This window comes from Ahaetulla prasina, chromosome 5 (assembly GCF_028640845.1).
Source record: "Ahaetulla prasina isolate Xishuangbanna chromosome 5, ASM2864084v1, whole genome shotgun sequence".
NCBI classification, from domain to species: domain Eukaryota; kingdom Metazoa; phylum Chordata; class Lepidosauria; order Squamata; family Colubridae; genus Ahaetulla; species Ahaetulla prasina.
In genome coordinates, this window is record NC_080543.1 from 90831720 (window position 1) to 90857425 (window position 25706).

The 25706-nt window shown below is 36.4% G+C and overlaps 1 protein-coding gene across 1 annotated transcript in view; it reads left to right on the top strand.

The window, feature by feature from the left end:
* Window positions 1–13747, top strand: part of PRKX (protein kinase cAMP-dependent X-linked catalytic subunit) — a 52838-nt gene extending 39091 nt beyond the window's left edge. The window contains exons 4-9 of the mRNA XM_058186745.1: window positions 154–273; window positions 3632–3727; window positions 9096–9153; window positions 10621–10698; window positions 11997–12147; window positions 12573–13747. Coding sequence (XP_058042728.1) covers window positions 154–273; window positions 3632–3727; window positions 9096–9153; window positions 10621–10698; window positions 11997–12122 — 478 coding nt within the window. The 3' untranslated portion in view covers window positions 12123–12147; window positions 12573–13747. The remainder of the gene's footprint in view (window positions 1–153; window positions 274–3631; window positions 3728–9095; window positions 9154–10620; window positions 10699–11996; window positions 12148–12572) is intronic.
* Window positions 13748–25706: the final 11959 nt, after the last annotated feature.

The window sequence follows — 25706 nt, forward strand, 5'->3', positions numbered from 1 at the left end:
ATTATTTCTTCAGCGTGATTACTTCTGTAATATAGCATTTTTGCGTAGGAAATACAGGTTTGTTAAATACCTATAATCGTTGGTTTTTGTTTTACTATGGAGCATTACAGAATTTATTTATAATAATATTTGTTTTGTTTTGTTTTTCTTTAGGACATGGACACTGTGTGGAACACCAGAATATCTTGCCCCAGAAGTCATACAAAGTAAAGGTCATGGAAGAGCAGTAGACTGGTGGGCCCTGGGCATTCTGATATTTGAGATGTTGTCTGGGTAAGGAAATCTGCAATTAAGAAAATGCAAATATCTCAAATTTTAATCTTATATTGTATGTAAAAACAGTTTTGGAGGCAAAGATTAAAAGAAACTACACTCAGATCAAGAATGGCAAGTCAAGCTACTATATATAAAATCCAGCATACCTCACTCTTCTAAACATTCCTGAAGTTATCTAGCTGGTAATGAAATATTTACAGGAAAAGAACAAAACTCAGAAAATACCAAGAAAAGAAAAGAAAAGAAAAGAAAAGAAAAGAATAGAATAGAATAGAATAGAATAGAATAGAATAGAATAGAATAGAATAGAATAGAATAGAATTTTTTATTGGTCAAGTGTGATTGGACACACAGGGAATTTGTCTTGGTACATATGCTGTCAGTGTACATAAAAGAAAAGATCCGTTCATCAAGAATTTTAAGTTACAACACTTAATGATAGTCATAGGGTACAAATAAGCGTTCAGAAAACAATATCAATATAAATCATAAGGATACAAGCAATAAAGTTACAGTCATACAGTCATAAGTGGAAGGAGATGGGCGATGGGAACAATGAGAAGATTAATAGTAGTGCAGATTTAGTAGATAGTTTGACAGTATTGAAGGAATTATTTGTTTAGCAGAGTGATGGCGTTCGGGAAGAAACTGTTCTTGTGTCTAGTTGTTCTGGTGTGCAGTGCTCTGTACCATTGTTTTGAGGGTAGGAGTTGAAACAGTTTATGTCCAGGATGTGAGGGGTCTGTAAATATTTTCACGGCCCTCTTCTTGATTCGTGCAGTATACAGGTCCTCAATGGAAGGCAGGTTGGTAGCAATTGTTTTTTCTGAAGTTCCAGTTATCATCTGAAGTCTGTGTCTGTCTTGTTGGGTTGCAGAACCAAACCAGACAGTTAAAGAGGTGCAGATGACAGAAACCAACAATATTACACATTACAACACATAAATGTAGTAAATATACAATGTATTTAGGACTGGCCCCAGTTCCAGGAAAAAAATTCCTAAATACATAAGGTACCCAGTATATTAAGATAATCTTATATATTCTGTTTCAGAGTTTTGGGGACTTATATTTACCAACGAACAAAATATTGCTAGCTTGTTTTGCCTGTTGGGTTGAGAATGCTACCACTTTTAGTTTCTAGCATTTTAATTGGTTTTTTTTTTCCTATGGCTGTTACAGAGAAGAGAAATTGAAAGTTATATAATCCTAGCCATACATTGAATTCATTAAGTGGTAGCATTCTGAGAGCAATATGTAGATGATCTCCTTGCTTAATTGCAAGCATTGTGAGAATTAAGAGTTACAGCAAATTTCCAGGGCCAAAAGTCCAGATACTTAGTTGGGATTTAGAACGGAATGTTTTTTTCTTGTTACAGTTTCTTGACAATGACACGAAGTAGATTATTTGCACACTATCTTTGAAAGAAGATGTAGGAAAATGAATTTTATCTTATCAGTTTCCAGTTAATGGAATTTAAAATTATTCTTGTAAAAGAAAGTATCTTTTACAATTGAATCAATTCTATCACAAAGCAACAAGCACATAAATCAAGGCATTATTGTAGGAACTTTATAAAATCTTGAGAGTTACAGTGTTTTGCAGCATCTCCTTATATATGATTTTAAAATGCTTTTGTTTGTTTCAAAGTATTATTTATAAGCTCTTTCAAATCTAATTAGATTTCACAGAAGCATATACATTGTTAAAATGAATAACTATAAAATTTTTGTACATATTTTACAGTTCTTCAAGCATACAGTTCTGTTTAAAACTGTGCTATAAACATGCATTTTAATTTATGATAGTCGCTAGCTTGATAACTTTGCATATATCTTTAGCTGTCATGTATATAAGGCACAGCTTGCCATATGGCCACTCAACATTGTAGCATGGCACAAGAGCTGAAAACTGAATCTATTGATTTCCTGGTTGTGAAGACAGTCCTGCTGCAACATCTATCATTCATTGATTGCCGGGGTTAATTTGGCTGCTGTGACTAGCTAATAGAGTGTATTCTTCCTCTCTCAGGATAGGTGGCTATGTAGGTGACTATATCCTGCCTTTTTACATGTCCTCTAAAAGCCAGTGGTGCCATTCTCCTGATTTAGTTCATTACTCTCATCTTCATATAATATAGTTTTATTTTGATCTCACAAGTGAGCCTAGTTAATTTAGATTATCCAATAAATTACAGTTAAACATTTCAAGGATCATTGCACTACAATGCGCTAAGTGTATTGTATATATTTTGTTGTTGAAAAGTATTGTAAATGTAAAACAGGAGAAAGAGAATGTGCCATAATTACATACTATGTAGCTCCTGACCCATTGCTTTTCTTTTCTGAAAAGCAGCAAAGAAAATGCTATTTAATCAGTTGCTCAAATGAGAAGTAATTAATCAAATAATATGTATAAAGAATTTTTATTATGTCACTTTAGAATAGCAAAATATATTTCAATGACAGTTTTTGTGAATATTCACTGCTTTATTTATGATTTTTCCCTTCAATAATATGCCTTACAGGCAGCTAGTTAGGCATTTTAAATATAGAACTGTGTCCTATACTTAATTTAATATCAAGGGAGAGATTTTCTTACAAGTAAGTGACTAAAAGGCTATTAAATTCAGGGATTTACTTCATTCTATCCATTCCATTCAGTAAATATTAATTATAATAGCTACAATAACAAAAATGCATACACTTTTAAGTAATTACATTTGTAAACCATAAATAAAATGAGAACTTGGAATATTAAATTAAACTGAGATCCTGTGGCTTTAGTCTTAACTATGCCTTTCCTTTAAAACTACCTTTAAGATGGCAAAAACAAAACTGACTGAGATGTGTTCTTGTATTACTTAAATGCTTCCTAAATAAGCATTTATATAAAACTCTTATGCAGAAAACAGAGGCACCCATATAATTTTATTTTTAATAATCCTAAATAAAATTTTAACTTACGCTCTTGTGTTTGCTTATATCATACTATTCATATCTATTCATATTGCCTGTGTGATATACCAAGTATCAAAACAATTTTTGCCAAATCAACTTCTAGACCTTGTCACATCAGATACCGATGTAACTAGGAATATCACATAGAAGTACAATAGTTAAGAAGTTATAAAGCTGGTTTCCAAAAATATACTAATATATTTCAGGTGTTTTTGTTTTCTGCACAAGGGCAGACATAAGTAATGTCATTGAAATCAGAATAACTATTTTCCATAGTTGTAAAAATTGTTGCACCTAATGAGATTTTACTGTAGTTTATTGTATTGTGGTTTTTAGCTACATTTTTCATACATTCAGAAACAACTGTCTGACATTGTTACTTTTTTTAAAACAGATTTCCCCCATTTTTTGATGACAACCCATTTGGAATATATCAGAAGATTCTAGCTGGTAAAATAGATTTCCCCAGGCACCTGGATTTATATGTAAAGTAAGTGAGCTTAAAAATGACTTAATTTTGTTTATTTTTTATTTCAGCATTATTTTTAAAGTGGGAGTGGACAACACTGTGCAGGGTGAATATAGATACCAATCCTCTCCCCAGTCAGATTGCATTGCTAAATTTAGCATTCAACCTTGAAACATAAAGTGTTTTTAATTTTTTTTAAAAACCACCAATAATAGCAGAGTTGATCATCTGAAAGGCTTATTTCAGCAGTTTGCAATTATATCCTATTTCAATTTCCCTAAAACCTGACCATCATGGCTTCAGCTGTTCAGGTGACACCACCTTATCAAGTATGAAGAATATGAAATGTAAAATCTAAACCATAGTCATAGCTCTGACCTATCACAACAAATTCCAAGCAGTTACTTTACAACAAATGGAAAAGAGAAGCGCATTTCTTTGTACCAACATCATGGATTCTTCCACTTCAGCAAATTCAGCAGTCCCCAACCTTTTTGGCTTAGCGGCCCAGCATGTCTGGGAGGGATCACCGAGGTGGCTAGCTGCCTCTCTGAGAGGAATTTTTTGGGGGGTGTTACCTTTTACCCACGGGGTGCCTGAATGACGGTAGGCAATCGGGAGAGACTCTTCTTGTCCCTACGTAGTTTATTCGCTCATGGGAATCGAGCTGCTGACCTCAGTGATGGGTAGGCCCAGCATCTTACCACATGAGCCACCACTGTCCCGGGAAGGGGATAGTTCCATGTGAGTGGCAGGTGCACTCATAACTCCATTTACACAAACCCAAGCACCCGCCACTTGTGTGGCCTGGTTCCAAACTGGCCATGACCCAGTAGTAGGGACCCTTGAGCTGATTTTCCTTACATATTTTCTTAAATATCTTTGCATACATCAAATCTCTCCTACAATTATTCATCTTGTGCAGTGCACAAATTTAATTTACTCTGTTTCATTATTAATTATATTTTACGTACTTTGGTATTACTATATCACCTGTAAAAAAGCATAAATTACATTGTAAATATACCTGAGTTAGCATGGTAACCAAAGCAACAAGTGCAGAGAAGGTGACCTTCATTTATTTTGATATTTTATACGGTTGTGCATCATAAACAAGCTTTGTTTATGAGGCTTGGTGTCTAATAGCTTGGTGGCTAATAGCCAGTACAAATATATATATATATAAAGCCAACAAAAAATGAACCTAATAAAATGATAAAGGCACATCACACCAAAAATTTGTCAAATAAATCAAACATTAAGACACATGTTTTGGTCTTCATTAAAATCTTGGCCCAAAGATCTGAGAGGAAAGCCAAGTCTTCATGGGCTTACAGAGGGGTTATAGGTCAGAACTTGCATTCCAAGTATTCCATGATAAATATCTATTTGCTTCACCACCAGTTCTGGCAGAAATACTTTACATGTATGATGAAGAAATCTCCTTTGAAGGCCTCAAGGCATGTATCCCAAGTTTTTGGGAGAATGTTAGTAATTCTAAGGTTTGGAAAAAAATGCTTTGAGTGGTGTTTTTTTTTTTTTAACTCAAAAGCAAATCAACCTTCTAAATGATTTATAAAAGTCTACTACATAAGGCTCTGTAGAGCTGAGTATACACCTTTCCTGTTCTAAACAAAACAAGAAGCTCTGGATAAATTAGGGTGTGTGTTTTTTTCAATCATATGTTCCCTTTAATTAAAATTTTAATTAAATCTTTAAGACACCGACATAGTCATCTTGTTTTTGTGCTAGTTTTGGAATAAACAAAACAAATTAGTTGGCATCTCTCATCAAATTTGTGCTAAATGTACTACAGCTCTTGTGATTTCTGACAAATGATTTTCTTTGGCTTTTAGCCAGATAGTTGATTTTGAACATTAATGCCCAGAATTTTCAGTCAGGAGGGCTTTGGCTTGTTGATTGAATTTAGAAAAATCTAGGCCCATCATATGTAGAAAACAGCAAATTGGAAAAGTATATTTATTTTTATTTTATTTATTTGTCACAACAGAATATGTAAGCATAAGCATGAAACAACTGTACAACATGTAAGCGTATATATAATGAAAGGAAACAATAGGACAGGAACGGTAGGCACTTTTGTGCACTTATGCACGCCCCTTATAGTCCTCTTAGGAATGGGGTGAGGTCAATGGTTGACAGTTTTTGGTTAAAGCTTTTGGGAGTTTGAGAAGAGACCACAGAGTCAGGTAGTGTGTTCCAAGCATTAAGAACTCTGTTACAGAAGTCATATTTTCTGCAATCAAGATTGAAGCAGTTAACATTAAGTTTGAATCTATTGTTTTCTCTTGTGTTATTGTGATTGAAGCTGAAGTAGTCTTTAACAGGAAGGACATTGCAATAGATGATTCTATGTGTTAAACACAGGCTTGTCGGAGTCGGCAGAAGTCTAAGTTTTCTAATCCCAGGATTTCAAGTCTGGTGGTATAAGGTATTTTGTTGTTTTCAGAGGAGCGGAGAACTCTTCTTGTAAAATATTTCTGGACTCGTTCAAATGTATTAATGTCAGAGATGTGGTATAGGTTCCAGACAGATGAGCTGTATTCAAGAATAGGTCTAGCAAATGTTTTGTATGCTCTGGTTAGTAGCGTTTTTGGAAAAGAAGCTACACAAAATTAGGTTTACAACTCTTAGAGCCTTTTTTGCTATGTAGTTGCAGTGGGCTTTGGCACTTAGATCATTTGATATGAAAACTCCAAGGTCTTTAACAGGGTGGGGGTCATCTGTAAGGTAATGTCCATCAAGTTTGTACTTAGTGTTTTGGTTCTTTTTTCCAATATGTAAGATTGAGCATTTGCTGGTTGAGATTTGGAGTTGCCAAGTTTTAGACCAATCGGATACAAAGTCAAGGTCTTTTTGAAGGGTAGTAGTCTTATTGGTGGTGTTAAATAGTTTGACATTATCAGCAAAGAGAACACAATAACTTGAGATAAGGTCACAGAGATCATTTATGTATAGTATGAAGAGCGTTGGTCCAAGAAAGCTGCCTTGAGGAACGCCACTTTTGACAGGAACAGGGTTTGATAGAGCATTGCCAATTTTGACCACTTGTTGTCTGTTTGACAGGAAGGCAGTTATCCAATTGTGAAGAGGTCCTGAAATGCCGTAGGATTTTAGTTTTAGGAGAAGTTTATCATGTACTATTGAGTCAAAAGCTTTGCAGAAGTCTATGTAGATTGCATCTATTGCTTTGCCTTGATCAAGATTAGTAGTCCATATGTTTTTGCAGTGGAGAAGTTGTAAGCTGCATGATAATTTTTTTCTGAAACCAAATTGTTTATTAGAGAGTAGGTTGTTTGTTTCTAGGTGGAGGGTAATGGATTGATTGATGATAGATTCCATTACTTTGCAGGTGACGCAGCATAGAGAGATTGGTCTGTAATATCTGTGAGAATTTAAAGTTTCATGGAGAATATAAGTGTCAGGGTTCCAAGTAATAACTCCATAGAAAACAGAACTCCAAGGTAGGCAAGTTCCTCAAAGAACAATTTTATTGGAGATAGCATATTTGCACAAGCTGATGAAAACCAACTCTGAAAGTTCGTGGGGTTTTCACCTGATTTTACAGTGAAAGTTACCCCTTTCCACAAACAATCAGTTACATTGTCCAATCAAGATGCTGACTGGTCTCATGCTCAGTATCAGTTCATAGTTTCAACTGGTATTATGTCACAGCCATCTAAAACAGGGGTAGTCAACCTTTTTATACCTACCGCCCACTTTTGTATCTCTGTTAGTAGTAAAATTTTCTAACTGCCCACCGGTTCCACAGTAATGGTTATTTATAAAGTAGGGAAGTAACTTTACTTTATAAAATTTATAAAGCAGAGTTACAGAAAGTTAAAGCATATAATAATAATTACTTACCAAATATTTTATGTCGAACTTTCGGTGAGTTTGGCAGAATAAATCTTAATAAAACAACTTACTTTAGTTAAATAGTATATTTTCTGAAATTTAAATTGTCATGGGGAATTTTATGAAAACCTAATAAAAATGTTTTTAAATAATGCTATGAAAATTTTTCAAAAAGTCAATTAAATTTAAAAAAAGGAAAGTGCTTCAGTATCGGACAGAACCCCTACCACCCACCATGAAAGCTGAAATGCCCACTAGTGGGCGGTAGTGACCAGGTTGACAACCACTGGTCTAAAAGAAGATGGTATGCTGCTAGTGATGTCTCACAATGAAAATCAGTGCAGGCAATCTGTTTATGTAATATTGTCATAGCAATGTGTGAAGAAGCCATTGCATATAGATACAAAGTAACTTAAATTAAATCTTGGAAACTAAGGCGGACAAAAGCATACATATTTCAGGCATTGGTGTTAATATTCAGAGGAACAAGTTCAGAGTGATAGCGTGTATATATTCTATTTTAATTGAAGAATCAGATTTTCATTAGGCCTTATTTTCATATTAGAATTTACATGCTTAATGGGGAGGGATTTTACATAACGACTAATGAATTGCAAAAAAAAGGGTGTGGGTGTGTCTGATCATGTCATCCAAGTTCTGGAGTAGTTGTAGCTGAAGCTTGTTAAACAGGAATACATTTTTGTGTATTTTAAGGCATTTTGGTACAGGTTGTTCAAAGTATAAATTTAAAAGGCATGGAATTCCAAGACTTATTTTTTGACCAATTGTGGGAAAATTTTCCACTAGGAATAAAATTCTTAGGCAGAATTATTTGTAGCGTTTCCAAAGGCTTCTAGATGACCATCTTTGCATGCATAAAAAGGGCGTAAAGGTTGCCTTACTGAAGGGCCCCTACCAAACTGCAAGTTTGTTCAGTTAAGAAGCTTTCTCAAGATTATACTTGTTTTCCTAAACCGTGAAAGACATGGTAAGCAACTAGCTTAATTGCTTAAGAACTTTGCAGTTGTTTGGAACTATAAAAAGCCTCTGGGGAAGTTTGTGCAGTTCCAGTTAATAGCCAGAACTTGGAAGAAAAGAGCCTGAAAATTTAAAGGTAGAATTGATATAATCTGATTTTTTTAAAAGGAAGGAAGCAAAACCAATTTTTTAAATATTTTTGCTTAACTTTCTAAGCAAAGATTTAACAAAATGAAAGTCCTCTCTGGAAAAAGATTATATATTAAAACATCTACAGATAGTCTGTGGAGCTTTAAATATCCATTTAATCAGACCTTATAGTTTATAAGACATATTATCTTTCACACATGGTTTACTCAATTTAAGTTTCTACCAGAGTTAGGTGGATTTATTTTTTCCTACCTTCTCAAAGTTATTGCTGATCAGCTCAGTATTGGAAACATTCCATAGATATAATTTATTCTGTGAAAAGATAACCATACAAACTTTATTTTTTTTTTAAAAAAAATCTCATCTTTCCTTATTTGTCCAGGGATCTTATTAAAAAGCTTCTTGTGGTTGACAGAACAAGACGACTAGGAAACATGAAGGTATGCTTTAATGAAGACTCTTCCACTACCTCCGTTCATTAAGGAAACATTTCTATGCTCAAGAACAAATTTCAAATTAAGATGACACGGTGTGGGAGGAGGATCATGTTTTCATTACAGTAAAACAACGAATCTCTGAACCAATGAATTACTGTTTTGTATTTGACAAGCATCTAACAATGTGATGTTTTCACTTTAAATATAAAATTGAAATAAGTTTTCAAATTTTCATGGTACAGAGGCATGTGGTGACCTTGGAATGGAATTTCTAGTAAGCCCCCCCCCTTCTTTTCTTCAAATAATTTTTTAATGTATACTACATAGCCAATCAGAAGAACTAAATTTTAATATTAGTATTAATACTGTGGATTTCAGCCATGTAAGCCCTTTGCCTTAAGCCTTGATTCTTAAATTTAGATATAATTAATACTGATAAAACATGGCACAAAATAATTGCAGATTTAATTGACACACTTGAGGCATCCTCCATTGCAGTATAGTAATAGCTTGATGGAATCTACTGAGCTTACTGAGCACTGAAGCTTGCAAATCTCCTTTGTATAATACTATTTATTTTATTTATTTATTTATTTATTTTGTCACACAGTATATATAAGCATAAGCATGAAATAATTGTACAATATATAAGCATATATATGAGTATGAGTATGTAATGACTATATTAATTGGATATAACGAAAAGAAACAATAGGACAGGAACGGTAGGCATGTTTGTGCTCTTATGCATGCCCCTTAAAGTCACATTAGCTCATTTTTCTTTATCTAAAGAGATTAGAGAACATGTAAACCTGTAAAATTAAGGACAGAATTATGTCCCACTGTATTTTTTTTCATCCATTACATTTGGTTCTGGACCCAAGAAAAACTCAAGTAGATAAAGTCACCTAATGTGATTTATGTGAAATAAATAAAATAAATATTTAAATAGTAAATATTGTGAAATCTGATATAGAAACAATTTCTAAATACAGAATTGGGACAGATAGATGGAGGAAGAACTGTATTCTCTATGTGTAAGATAACACCTTAGCTCTAACAGTGACACCTAAAATTGGAATGTGGTCAGTGTCGAAGGGCCTGTTTTATTTGCGATCCATGATATCTGCTAAAAAAGGATGAAAATTGGCACGATAGTAGACCAAAACATTGTGAAGCAAGCCCTGTTGACTATGCTTGCAGTGTTGATGTGTATACAAAGCAGGTGCGGTACTTGCATCACAACATTCTATTTTCCATCCTGATAATGTTGATATTTATACTGTCTACAGAAATTCCTGGAAATCCAGTATTTTTTTTCAGTACCAGAAAAATTGGTCAACTACAGTGTGCATTAGACATATGTTTTCAGACTACACATAATAGAAATCAGTGCCCATTTCAGTATATCCACTTCATGCCACGATATTTTTAGGAACTTGTATTAAATAAACTTTTGTTTTTCCAAAGAATGGAGCTGATGATGTAAAGAGACACCGATGGTTCAGATCTATAGACTGGGATGCTGTACCACAGAGGAAGTTAAAGGTGAAGTACCATGAAAAAAGATTTTTTTTTAATTTACATTTATATCCCGCCCTTCTCCGAACACTCAGGGTGGCTTACAGTGTGTAAGGCAATAGTCTCATTCTATTTGTATATTTACAAAGTCAACTTATTGCCCCCCCACAACAATCTGGGTCCTCATTTTACCTACCTTATAAAGGATGGAAGGCTGAGTCAACCTTGGGCCTGGTGGGACTAGAACCTGCAGTAATTGCAGGCAGCTGTGTTTTAATAAGAGGCTATCTTACAGCCTGAGCCACCACGGATTCTGCTTGGCAAGATATACATTCAAGAAATATTTACTGCATTTAATTATTATGGAGGAGTTTGTATTTAAAAATTTATGTGAAAGACCTAGTGTGGCCTTTTTCTATCTCATACTTGAAGATAAAATGTTTACATAGGTGCCATTATGATGTCCCATCTACATTTGCACTTCAGGTTTTTCTTTTGAATAGCCAGAAGGCACAGCTTCCAATCTACCCATTCATGATGGAATAATTTGTCCAAATACAGGAGGGAGATTATTTTTAGAGTATTGCTACACTTGGAATTAGATTACCATGAATCATAGTTTCATCCTGTAATTTTCGACAGCTGGAAATAACATGTGCATATTGCATATAGATGATATGTTTAATTACCAAATTAATATAGAAGAAGCCGGGAGAAGAATGCAATCAGTGTGTGGCACATCACTACTTAATTATTTTATGATTAATGACAGCATGCAGTTGAAATCAAATAATTACTGTGCTTAATGATGGTCAGCAAGTCCAAGCTTTTATATTAAATCCATAGGGGAAAGAGGACTGACCATAAACGTATGGCCAAATTTAATCGCTCTTCTTATGACCACCACCTTGAACTGTCCAATCAAGAAGTAATGAAATTACTGCAGAACAGTGTTTCCTTCTTCCAACTTTAAAAGTTGGAATTACATACAATTCTTGATGGTATGGTATAAAAAAATTATGTAGACTTCTTATAGGATCAAGAGGTCTGAACTTCCTCCAGGTACCAATATTATCCATAAAAACAAGCAGGTCCATCTCACTTGGGTGTGAAACTTGATTGGAAGGGATCAAGATCTACAGTTCTATAACTACTCAGAGAAATAATATTATTCGTAGGTATCTTAAACTCATCCCAGATGCTATTGACAGCTACTGTGTCGTAGAATGTCAAAAAGTAGGATAAAATATAAATTTTAAGATTCACATAAGCTTCACATAAGGTTATATTCATTTACTCAAAACTTATGTTATTGTTTCATTCAGCCTCCTATAGTGCCGAAAGTATCAAATGATGGCGATACATCTAATTTTGAAGCTTACCCTGAAGATGACTGGAACAAAATACCACCAGTACCTCCTAAAGATTTAGAAATTTTCAAAAACTTCTAAATGTGTGATACGTCAAATTATTAAGGTATTAGATACTAGTCTTCCAAAAGCACCATATTTATAAACCAGTGTCTTTACAGTCTTAATGTTAAAATCTTTACGTTGTTGCATGTAGTTAATTTATAATATCACACATTGATATTTTTAAATTAAAAATATAAGGAAATGCCTTAAGACTCCATGACTGCCTTTTAATAAAAATATAATATTAATACAATGTTCTGTAATTATTTTGGCTACTCTGAAGACTAGATAGAGTTCTTCTATAGACACAATTGCAACTATTAGATGGCTTTTATTTTGCATTTTTTATTGTATAAAAATAAGTGTAACTCTTTGCACATGATAATTATTCAGAAAATATTATTTTCTGAACTTCAATGAAAAAATTAAATATTTACGACAGTGGAATACCAGTACATTGAATATTTATTTTTATCTGTTTGCTAGAAATTGAAAGAAGATTGGTGTGATAGGTGAAAACTGGAAAAGAAGAACAGAAAATACTTCCAAAAATATCTTGAAAATGGATATTACTGCATTATGCATAGATTTTATAAAGAAAAGTAGTATAGAATTGGCATTCATTCAGTTAAAAAGATACTGAAGCACCTACTCTGATGTGTAGATACAGGGATATAGGGTTTCTAAATTTGAATTTAGTTTTGTTGTCCCCAGATTTTATTTGCATACTTATTTCATACCCGAGTTGTATAAATTGATACTAAAATTGTCCTGTAAAGCACAAGTTAGTGTATATTTATATAAAGAAATCAGTAAATCTAAAGCACAGAAACTGTGCAGAAATGTAAATTTTTGTATTTTACAGAGTCTATGGTTTTTATTCTTAAATGTTTTCCAAGATGCTGCAAGAAGTAAAATAGATCTTGAAATGATACATGTTTCAGCATCTTCTATACATTTTATAATTCTTTGTAAAAAGAAATATATATATAGGTTTCAAGAAAACGGTAAATTTCCAGTGCTTTACACCTCCAGCCATACATCTTGAAAGCTGAAAAATAAAAACCTTGCACAACTTATTGTGCTATTTTTCTTTTCAGTGTGCATTAGATTTTCTTTTAAAATTACGTTAAAATGCCATGACTATATATCTTAATTCTTCATGATTGCATACTGTAGTGAAACAAAATACTGTTAATGGGATTAGGTTTTGTTACCCTTTCAGGTACCTGAATGTCATCAAAACCAAGTTACCTATCTAAACACAGATGTATACTGTATTTTTAGGAGTATAATACGCTCCGGACTGTAAGATTCACCTACCTTATTTTAGTGAGGAAAACAAGAAAAAGAAATCTGCCTCTGCCTCCCAGCAATTTTGCCTTGTTGCAGCAAACAGCAAACAGACTGATTTACTTTCATTTTCATTTTCAGCATAGCTTGATTAGCACAAGAAAAAAAATCTGCTCCCAACAATTTACCTCTTTGCAGCAAGCAGTAGAGGCCGGCGCAGCAATAGGCAATGGCAATGCCTGCAGCCTGAAACAGCTGAGAGTCGGAGACAATCAACTTGTGCTAATTAGGCTGTGCTGAAGCTGAAATGGGCTCTTTCTTCTTGCTGCTTGCTGCAAGGAGGTACATTGCTGGGAGGCAGAGGCCAAAGGGTGGGGGCCAGTGGGTGGGTGGGTGGGGTGTATAAGACGTACCCAAATTTTCACCCCCTTTTAGGGGGGAAAAAGGTGCATCTTGTACTCTGAAAAATACGGTACTTGCATGTCCATTATTGAATATTGAAAACTATAGTAGATAAAACAATTTAAGAGCCACGATTGAATGTACCGTGTTACCTGACATCACCTTTGATATGTTCTTTATATAAGTAGGTTTAACTCAGCAATAAACTTAGTGTCCCTTACCATTCATTTGCCCTCTGATATCTATATTGGCACCTGGCAAGCATCCTACCCACATTTAACATTTTAAAATTCTTTTAATTAAATGCCTATATACAGACCCATCACACAATTCCTTTTTGCTTTAAGCAACTTTATCCAAAACTTCAGAAAATGAGTGAGAAGTGGCAAGCAAAATAAATTAAAGGCGTGAGTTAAAATAAAGAAAAAAAATTAAATTTATATTAAATAGAGTAGAAATTGTTACGTTTTAAAGCAAAGTCTGAATTCCAAAATAATATTTATATCCAAGATATGGGACCTTTTGGTATTTTACATCTGTAAAGTGTTCTTAGAATTTAAAAATAGATGGGATGGTGGCAGCCCAGTGTTTTATTTGGAAGTTTAACTACCAGTACTTGCTCGTTTATGAAGAAGTTGTTGTAAAAGTATGCGCCTCAAAAATTCAAAGAAGACTTTTGCATCAAAAATCTTCTAACCTCTGTATGATCACATTAATTTTTAGGGCATGAATATCTGTGAACCCTTCTGAAATGGGATGTTCTACCTTTTAAATCTCTATAAGTGAGAATAAGTCATGCCATTTCACCTGCTGGGGAAAAAACAAAAACAAATGTAGATATAAACTCCAGAGTAAGAGTATATATTTATGAGATACTAATATTAAACTAAGGATTGTTAATTTTCATGGTTCAAAGCTAATTCTACTATTAGGGCTTGAGCTTACCCAGCTTCCATATGATCTACCTGTGTATGTTTAGAAGTTGTTTAATATCCTGATGTCGTGTCCCACTCCTCCGCTGACGGCCGGGTCAGGGAAATCCGAATCAGGCTTGCCTCTGCAGCTCTGCCCAAAGTCCTAGCAAAGTCCTCAGAGCAGGCAGGAGACCAGTAAGTGACTTCAGCAAGATAAGTTCGACTTTGCCTGACTCAGAGACTGCCAGAAAGCAGATCCTTTATATAGGCCATGGGGTGTGGCTCCATGACTCAGCACTCATTAAGGCCTGCCCCTCCCTTCCGTCTGTTGCCTCCGCCTATCCAATCTTCTCATGCGAGGGTCACTCCAATCAGTTGTTGGAAGTAAACTTTCCTCAGGCTCACATGCTGTGGAGGAGGGGGAGGGGTCTAGCTGCTCCGTTTGCCTGGGCATGGAGCCAGGGCTGGGGCCGGGGGATGCTCCCTCCTCTGCAGCCTGCTTGGGCATGGAGCCAGGGCTGGGACCGGGAGGTGCCCCCTCCTCTGCAGCTTGTCTGGGCATGGAGCCAGGACTGGGGCCGGGAGGCATACATTCCTCCGTGTTCGGGAGCAGATAAGCAGACCCCGGCTGCGGTGAGAGCGGACAAGACACAACACCTTATTATACTAGTCACTCTTCTTTACTTGCTTGATAACACATTGGTTGCTAGCCAAAACACTCCAAAAACCTTTAATACTTTAATACTTTATTTACATTTATATACCGCCCTTCTCCGAAGACTCAGGGCGGCTTACAGTGTGTAAGGCAATAGTCTCATTCTATTTGTATATTTACAAAGTCAACTTATTGACCCCCCAACAATCTGAGTCCTCATTTTACCTACCTTATAAAGGATGGAAGGCTGAGTCAATCTTGGACCTGGTGGGACTAGAACCTGCAGTAATTGCAGGCAGCTGTGTTTTTTAATAACAGGCTTCTTACAGCCTGAGTCACACCGCGGCCCTTAGCGCCACTTTTTGTGGACACTATGTTTTTAAAATGCACTGTAAAAAATATGAGGACTAAGGAATGATTATACTGATAGTTCTCATTTAGCGACAGCCTTGTTTATCTACTATTCCCAGTTATGGTGATGATTAAACAATATCTTTACAACTAATCTTCATATTTATGACATTCGCAGGTCTATAAAGCAAAGGAAAACTGAAGATAAGCATAGCTGAGATTTCACTTAGCAACTGCTTTGGTTAACAACTGAGTTACTATTGTTTAGCAACCCTATTGTGGTTGCCAAACATGGACTATCTTTGATATCCTAATAGTCTTGTACATAGCAAGTCATTACACAACTTCGTGTCATTTTCCCATTAGCAAATTAATTTATTCTACTGGCTGGTTATGTTGCTGATTCCTAATATATTTCATTTGTGTGTCTTAATGAAAAAGCTGAAGTGGGTGAGCCAGTAAGCAACAGAATTGATATATAAAGCCATTTTTTTTTCTGGATAATTTGGTCTTCAAGAAATTTTTATGTTATGAATTCAGTTGTCATTTTTTTTAAAAAAAATGCCAAATAGTGTTTACAATCAGTATCATAAATATAACAGTGCACAACATTCAAAGAGTACATCTTCAAACCATCAAAGAAGCTATTTTACCCAAAACATTCCTCATGGTTGATTCAAGGACAGAGGTGTCAAACTCGATTACTGTTGTGGCCTGCTACCCGCCAGCAGAGCTGGCAGCAGAGTCAGACAGTGAGGGGGTTGGGGAGGAACTTGGCCAGTCCTGGGGGCTGGTGAAAGCTCAGAGGAGGGCTCTGTGTCAGAGGCAGAAAGGGAGCTAGACGGTGAGGCAGAGGAACATCTGGAGCCTGTTCCCACTGTGCGCATGTGCAAAGCTGCCAGAGGATGAACAATTCAGAAAGCAGGAAGTTTCTTAGGCGTAAAGCCACACCTTGGAGGTGATTGGCCTCTCCCATAGGAAACAAAAGAGGGGCGAACAGGGAGTGAGCTTTTGCAGGAAACAATTATTTTGTTCCATGACTCTGAGAGACTGCCAAGTTTTGCCTTTTGCCTAGTTTGGAAACAAGTTACATGGCAGCTTGCCAAGCGAGATAAGGTGTGTGATAACTATTCCTTTGAAAAACTGTTTGGACAAGCCTTGCTGACTGGATGAAAGTAATTCACAGTTGTTTAAATAAAAGAGGTTTTGCTGGGACCGAGACTCTGTTTCCTGCTGTTTAAGGGAGCCTGGGTCAGAACAATTACATTGAGGGCTGCATCAGAGTTGTGTTTAACCTTGGGGTGATGGGGTGGGCATGGGCCGCGTGGGCATGACCAGCTCAATGTCATTCATGTCCAGGGTGCCTGTGGTGGCCCAAACACTCTGCCAGTGAAAATGGGCTCCCGATCTCTGTTTTTTCCGGTGAAAAAACATAGGCTCCCAAGCTCTGGGAGCATCCTGCAATCTTCTGCCAGCAAAAATAGAGTTTGGGAAGACCATTCCTTCAATGTTTCTAGGGTGGCCCCAGGGGCAAATCTAAGCACCCTGCAGGCTGGATCTGGCTCCTGGGCTTTGAGTTTGACACCCCTGTTCAAGGACTTTTCCAGGATTCTTACAGTATGCATGTATTGCTTGCTTCACTTGCATTCTCAAAAGGAGTAGAATTAATGTCCAAGGGGTCCCTCAGTGTTTTTCTTCAAAATAAGAAATGATATTTCTGTACCATCAAACATTATCTAAGTAGTGAACAATAATTATAACCATGCCAATAAAAGAAACTCATGTAAAACACAAAACCATACTGAAGAATTAAAATATAAAAACTGCTAAAGGCCATATCACAAATTGGTGGGTATCTAAAATTCCTTTTCAAATCCTTTTTTTTTTAGTTCTGAAGTGCAAGCATTCCATAATTCCAGAATGATTATAAAGCTAACAAATAACTCTCTGTGAGTGATAGTATCTCAAAAGGGCTTTTCCTACAGATCTTAATCAAAATGGGAAAGGCAGGATCTTAGGTAACACTGAAGCTGTCTAGAACTTTTAAAGAGTGTAATAGATCAAGGCAATTATCATTAAATACACAGCAATTAGTTGTAAATGGACAGCTGCTATAAGCAGTATTTCCACTCATTATGAAGCTAATTTGAATTTACATCAGGGCTGCATTTTATAATCTGCATATGAGGCCACTGCTCCACTGGAGTCAACAAAAGCCTTATAATAATTGGATAGTAAACATCCTACTTATGAAAACAGAATGAATATTCTCTCTTTTAAATCATCCTAGAAAGATTTATTTTATTAGAATTAAAATTCTTTATGGCTATTTATACTTGAAACAGAAGTTTTATCACATTAGAAAAACATGATAGTAAAACCAAAACAACTAACCATTAAAAATGTATACATTGTTTAGAAAATCCTATCTGGATATATCATAATTTTTCATAGGCTATATGTACCTTTATTTAATGTTCATGAGACTGAGTTAAAGCAAGGTTATTCTGTATAAAAGTAATGTTAATCTATCAAAATTAGGAACTAAACCAAGTTTAGCTAAAGGACTGGATCTTGAAAACTGCATGAATATAGCAAACCCATCATTCTGGTATATGTAAGAATTAAGATCCATTAAGTCTTTTACTGCAGAATTTTTCAGCTTTCAAGAAATGTAGCATAATTCCATCATATTGTACTATGTACAGATTTACTATGTTTTGCACTTTTCTACGGCAAACATCTGCTTCATAAATATTGATGTACAGTTAAATGAATAAGTTTCATCTATGTACAAAATCAAACTGATAATATAAAATATTTAAGATTTACTGATATCAGATATTTCCTGCAAATTCTGTCTCAAGTGTTTAAGTACTGTACAAATACATAAATCAGTCCTCATTGCACAATGAAAATCACTGTGATTTGTAAATAAAACTCAGCCAAAAATATTTCTGTTTAGTGTTATATTATGATTACATGATTAATATTATATTAAATATATACAACTTTCTGCTTACATAAATGCAGATTACAGTAACAAAATACATGTGTGCAGTAATGGACTGGGGAGTTAGTTAAGCAGATGGAGTCAGTAAACAAAGACTGCATATAAAACAGTGAAAGTGACTTGATTAGATAGTGCCCTGGCAAACTGAATATTTAGAGTGATTGAGAACAGTAGAATTGGAGCTATAAGGGATGGATTCTGTGGGGACCTGTGGGAATTGTCTTGTGCAAGCTATTTCAGGGGAAGGCAAATTGGCAATCGGTTGCTTATCAATCTCTTCTGGTTCTTATTCCTGGGACTAGGAGATAGATTTGTAAAAACCACAGCTTTAAGCTATTGATGAACACTAGGCCCCTAGGCAATGAAACCATATTTGTCCATTATTTAGTCATAGAGAAGTGAGCAGACTTTACATATATTACTGAAATGCAGCTGGATTAAACAGTCATGTTCCCCTTTTTGAAATATACATACTTATGCTTCAGATCCTCCCATAAGCAATGATCTCAGGGAATGTAAGGGAGGTGATGTTAAGATAGTGATAGTGCTTCACAGGTGAGAGTCTATGGATGCCGTTAGAGACTCTGGATGATATAGCCAAGCATGGGATGCTGCTAGTATAGTGCTCATATTGTTGCATGGCAATATCCGTCTCTGGGTGGACAATGTTTTCTTTTCTTTTTTTCTTTTTTTTGTTTACATTTATACCCCGCCCTTCTCCGAAGACTCAGGGCGGCTTACAGTGTATAAGGCAATAGTCTCATTCTATTTGTATATTTTTTTTTTACAAAGTCAACTTATTGCCCCCCCAACAATCTGGGTCCTCATTTTACCTACCTTATAAAGGATGGAAGGCTGAGTCAACCTTGGGCCGGGCTCGAACCTGCAGTAATTGCAGGCTACTGTGTTCTTAATAACAGGCTTTTACCAGCGTGAGCTAAACCGGCCTTGTCTTGGGAGATAGGAATCTCAGTTCTTTGGAGATTAAAAGTCAGGAAAAGTGTAAGGAATTCACGGCCAAAAATGAATGAGTTTATCTCAGGCTATGCTGAGTCCAATTTATTCTGATGGCCATATGCTAACTCCAAATCACCTCCAAGCCGTGTAGAGTATTTGAATTTTGAGGATGTCAATTCTTTGCTATAATAAGGTCACTCCTTATATTCTTTGGATCTCTACAGAATGGGTAGAGATAGAATAGATTAGAGCTGTAAGGGACCTTGGAGGTCTTCTTGTCCAACCCCTGCTCAAGAACCCTGCTTTACCATTTCAGACATGTGGCTGTCCAGTCTTTTCTTTAAAACCTCCAGTGAAGAAGCATCTACAACCTCTGAAAGCAAGCTGTTCCACTGGTTAATTGTTCTCACTGTTAGAAAGTTTCTCCTTAATACCAGGTTGCTTCTCTCCTTGATTGTTTTTTGTCCTGCCCTCTGCTGCTTTGGAAAATAAACCCTCTTCTTTGTGGCAGCCCCTCAAATAGTGGAATACTGCTATCATTTCACCCAGTGGTGAAATCTAAAAATTTTTGCTACCGATTCTGTGGGTGTGGCTTGGTGGTCATCTAGCACGGCCAACATGACATCACTCACTGTTAGAGCCAGGAGTTGCACATTCTGAAACACATTCTGCACTTCTGAAGCCCCCAATGCTTTAAGTTTTCCTCTGCCATCTGGCTTGACTGCCCAAGTGAACCTCGGAGCCTTCTCTTGTCCCACTGTTAATCCCAGAGGGCCGCACATTCCCCGCCAACCTCTGTACAAACCCCATATCACCCCATGTCTGCAAAGGCAGAGCCATCCTCCCACCGCAGGGCTATCCAAAGAGGGGAGGGGAATGCTGCAGAAAAGGCCGCCTTCTACGCAGGGCCTCCTCCTGCAACCAAACACGCCCAGCTCGGCTGCAGCACTGCTCCAACCAGCCAGTCCAAGCCCAAGCTGGGCTGGCTGCTCCATCCCCATTGACGGCTGGGCGATGCTGCGCATGGGGCGTTGAGTAGCGGGGGGTGTCAAGGAAAACAGTGAGACTCAAGGATAGGTCAGGTGGAGCTGGCTGACTCAGGGCTGCTCAGAAGCTTTCCCCACTGCTGCCAGAAGTTTGGGTGCTCAGCTTCAGATCATTCCCTCCCTCTCTCTCCTCACACACACACAAACATAGATTGGAGAGCTTTCTTGCTCTCTCTCTTTCCAAGCGCCCCATGCACAGCCCATTTTAGGAAAGGGCACGCACGGCTGAGTGCATTTGGCTGCAGGAGGCTCAGCACAATGGGGTTGTTTTGTTCACCACGGTGCAGGTGACAACTATAATGAATACGTCCATTTGCCATCCTGAAGCATCACCACCACTGTTTGCTTTCCTTTTGTGGCGGGAGAAGGAAGAAAGTGAGTGGCACCGCTGCAGTTGTGGTTCAGGAGGGCAGGTGGACATCCGCAGCCAGCAGGGGGGCAGCGAGAGCGGCGGCAGTGCCTTCCAAGTGCAGCACATGGAGGCAGCGGGCAAGGTGTCCCCCTTTTGAGTGGGCGACCGGGCGGGGGCGAGCCACCAGGGATGATTGCTACCAGTACGTCAAACCTATGCCAATCATCATTACAGGTTTGCCCAAACCGGTCTAAGCCGGTAGGATTTCACCCCTGATTTCACCCCTATTCCTTCTTTTCTCTAGACTAGCCAAACCCAACCGTCCTGCAACCGTTCTTCATGTGTTTTAGTCTTCATATGTAAGGCTGGTCCGACATAGGTAGCTAATAGATGCAGTTAGACTCCTGCAAGTATATGGGTGTTTTCCACAATTTGGTAGGTAGCTCTGGCAGATGTCTGGTTTGTCTAGAATTGGAATACTAAATGAGATTGCTTCCAAACAGACTTGGGCAAATTTTTCATTTACTGGACCCTGGCAAATGAAGCAACAGATGAGTCACCAGCAGGAGTACAAGTTTGAATCAGGCTGGACATGAGTAAGAGTTCAATTTCAAGCCTATGCAGAATAGTGAAATTTTTTTACAGCTCTGTCCTTTTATATAGACCAATTTAAAGCAATTCACTCCCTTTTATGAAGTAGAGGGAAAGGAAAAATCGTCTGCTGAAATAGCTCGTATTTGTTCTAGTGTAGACTTTGCATGAACAGAATTGGACAAGGTGAGTGGAAAATCATCTTGGAACATTAACTGGGATTCATTTCACATGGTTCAATCTCATTAAATGGAATAAACTGGGGGAAGGCTTGCCTCCTGTATGCTCCTTGCCCTTTCCTAAAAAGACTCCTCCTTGACCTGGTGAATTTAAACTTCAGTCACTCTCCAACTTTTACCTTTTTAGGGAATGCAACAAGATTGGTGGAACTGCAGTTACAGACATTCTAGATAGCTGGCTGGAAAATTCTGGGAGTTGAAGTCCAGAAGTCTTAAAGCTGCTATGTTTGAAGACCTCTGCTCTAGAATCTAGAGGAAATTGTTTCAGATCTGAGTCTTAGGAAAAATGACATTGGTTGATATAATGGGTAGATTTTCTCAGGACCTGGGTGGAGGGATTGCAGCCCTCCTGGATCTTGACAACATCTCAGTAGTCTTTAATAACATCAGGCATAACATTCTTTTGATCAGCCTGCAATGATTATGTGAAAGGGACATTGTTTCATAGTGATTCATCTCCTAAGTATATTAATCACTGGCAGTGGGAAAGGAGAAATAATCACTGTGGAATACTTCATTAGTTTATGGTGAGCCCTGATCCCACAATTTGGAAAAGAAGCCTTGCAAACAATCATGAGCAAGATACCTGCTGGCAGAATGGCAGGAGGCGGCCTCTTCAGGAAGACTTTTTCACATGCCAGGCTCAGTTGTGGTTGTAAGTCAAGTACCTAAACTGATTGCTTCTCCCAAGTTAAATATTGGAAAATCAGAATTGTTTTATATAATTATTAGTTTTGGAATAATTATGTTAAATCATTATAGCAGATTGATGAAGCTCAGAGAGGAGAAAGCAGTGTTTCCCAAACTTCTTGTTCCCCAAAGACTAGAAGACATATAAGGCTTTCATATCCAATGCTGCCTTTCTAGTAATTAAAGGATTGAAACATAGAAACTGAAATAATATTTATTGTATTACCTTCTGTCCCTATAGTGTAGTAGTATACTGACTAGAGCAGGGGTCCCTAACTCCTGGTCCGTGGACCAGCACTGGTCCACAGCATGGCAGAAACCAGCCATGCAAACAAGGGAAGCCCCATCTGTGGGATACAAGCAGCACACAAAACCACGGCCCCTCCCGTCTGTGGAAAAACCTCTCTCCACGGAACTAGTCCCTGGTGCACAAAAGCTTGGGGGACACTGGACTAAAGCAGGGGTCTCCAACCTTGGTAACTTTAAGCCTGGAGGACTTCAACTCCCAGAATTCCCCAGCCAACTTTACTGTCCTTATTCAGTCCTCATTCCCCAGTTTGTGAGATAAATCACACTTACAAACATAGAGAAATATCAACTTCATTTTCTTTTTTAAAAAGTACTAGTTTTGTGTATTAATTGCAAACATTCAATGTAGAAGAAAGTATTTTGCAGAATACTGTCCAGATCATAGTAATGCAAAAGCTGGCAAATTAGTTAAAAATGAAAAAAACCAAAATAAAATATATTTTGGATTGACCACAAGGTGGCACTTTGATGCTACAAATAAAGTTTTCTTGGTCAAACTCTCTGAAAAGATGTTTGAAATTATTGTTACACTTCACAAGAAAATTCTAATTAAAAAATGGTACATTCCTGAACATAGCAAAGTTCTAAATAGAGACTCAATTTTCTGTCATTGAAAGCATATTTAGTTCAAGTATCTTGGATTTTTTAAAAAAGAGTATTTTTTCTTTTATATATTTTCTTTTTCTCTCTTTGTATATTTCTTTTTTCTTAGCTTGCATTACTTTTTTATCTTTATATTTTTAAACTTCAATAAAATATTATTTAAAAAATTACCAAATAATTGTGATGTTACATAATTCTGTAACTACCCTGAGTGCAAATGTTAGGGAAAAAATTATCATTATTTACTGTTAAGGAATTATTTTTTTAGCTCTGTAACAATGAGACTGAGTTATAAACTCCTTGTGTGAAAGCTTAAGATATAACTCTATCATTTTGGATGAGCAACTCTCAGCTTCACCCTTCTTGTAGCCACCCACACACATTTGCAGTGTGGGAAATAATAGGAGTTACTTTCGTAGATTATTGTAAAATTATGCGTTTCAGACAATTCGGAATTTGCTATATCATTACTGCAAGAACCATGTATATTAAATGCAAAATACTTTGTTATGCTATTTTTTTTTTAAAAAGCTAAAACTCTGCAAAAATAACCATACCTCTGGCTTATTGTCCAACTAACACCCCGAAAACAACCATGCAATGGGATTCACACAGAAGTTTAATCATATCAGATCATTCACTATCAGTTTGATATTCAACTTTATCGCTTCTTTCCTTTCAAAAACCAGGCATTTTCAGATTAAGGGGGGAGACTATTTTACTCATCTCTCTTCCTTGTATCCAGCTAAAAATTGGGTATCTTACTTCACCTTCTCTGCTCTTTGTATATGGGTTACTGTTGACTTTTAACCTACTCGATCCATCCCACAGGGTCCAAAATAATGAAGTAGACCCAGATGACTTCAGTAGCTATAGTATTTGCACTTGAAGGAGGCAATCTCTTATTCTACCCCAGCTATAAATAAGTTAAGTTTACATTTCCATTGGGATCAATGTGTGCTGTTTTTGATTCATGGAGATTTATTCCTTTTCTGTTTTCCATTATAATTCATATCTTTGACATGAAAAACAAAAAAGGAATATAAATAAGTTATTTGAAAGAACATGAAGAATTCAACCATTTTGCTGAATTGTAAGAGGGAGTGATAATACATAAATGTTAATGGATATAATGGATATAATCCATTATAATGGATATAAACTTCCTTGGATAAGGAAGTTATTTGAAACTTTCAAAATGATAAATTACTGGCTAGATATTATTTGAAGCTAGTAAAATATTTCCTTGAGATTTTTTTATCCCAATTGCTGTACAAAACCATTTATTCTTCATATATGTATTAGTCTACAGATAAATATGCCAGGATTGTTTTTTTACACATTGTACATATTACATACGTTTATAAAAATATGAATTTTTTTAAAAAATGGCATCTTTGCCATTAAACTTCCACTATCCATTTTGGTTTCTATTAAAATATAAAAATGAAATCTGTTAATAACAATTCTAACATTTCTTGGTACATTTTGAAACAACCGGAAAAAAAACCCCAAGCTTCAAAAAGGCAATAAAACCAACATAGGATTCTCAAAGAAATATGCTGATAAACTTTGTCCCTGCATAAACGTTCATGCATTTATGATCAATATTTGCTGATACTCCTCGAATAATTTTGTGCTTCATAGCACAGATTGCCTTCCTTTACAGCTACAACAGATATAATCAGTTTCTCTTTGTTATGATTGTGTGCCATAAGTCAGTGCTAAATCTCAGATCTTATCTAGGATCAAATGTTTCAGACTTGGCCCTTCAAATCTTCTTAAAGTGCACCCATTGCCTTTGTAATCTGATTCATTCGCCCTGCTGTTGGTCATATACTTCTTTTCTTCCCTTCTACTTTTCCCAGAATATAGACTTTTCAAAAGAGTTAGGTCTTCACATAATGTATTCCAATTTATAATTTGTGCTTTCAACCTATGTCAGGAGGTTTTTTTTTCCCCATAACCAAACCTCAAAAGCAACACTACTTACAACTTTTATAAGAAAGCTTTTGCCTATGAAATTCTGATCTTTGTTGGTATAGAAATAACATGGCATCGGAATAATTTTTTTAAAGGGTTTTGTAGTCTGGAGCAGGGGTCTCCAACCTTGGCAACTTTAAGACTTGTGGACTTCAACTCCCAGAGTTCCTCAATCAGAAAAGGTGGCTGAGGAACTCTGGGAGTTGAAGTCCACAAGTCTTA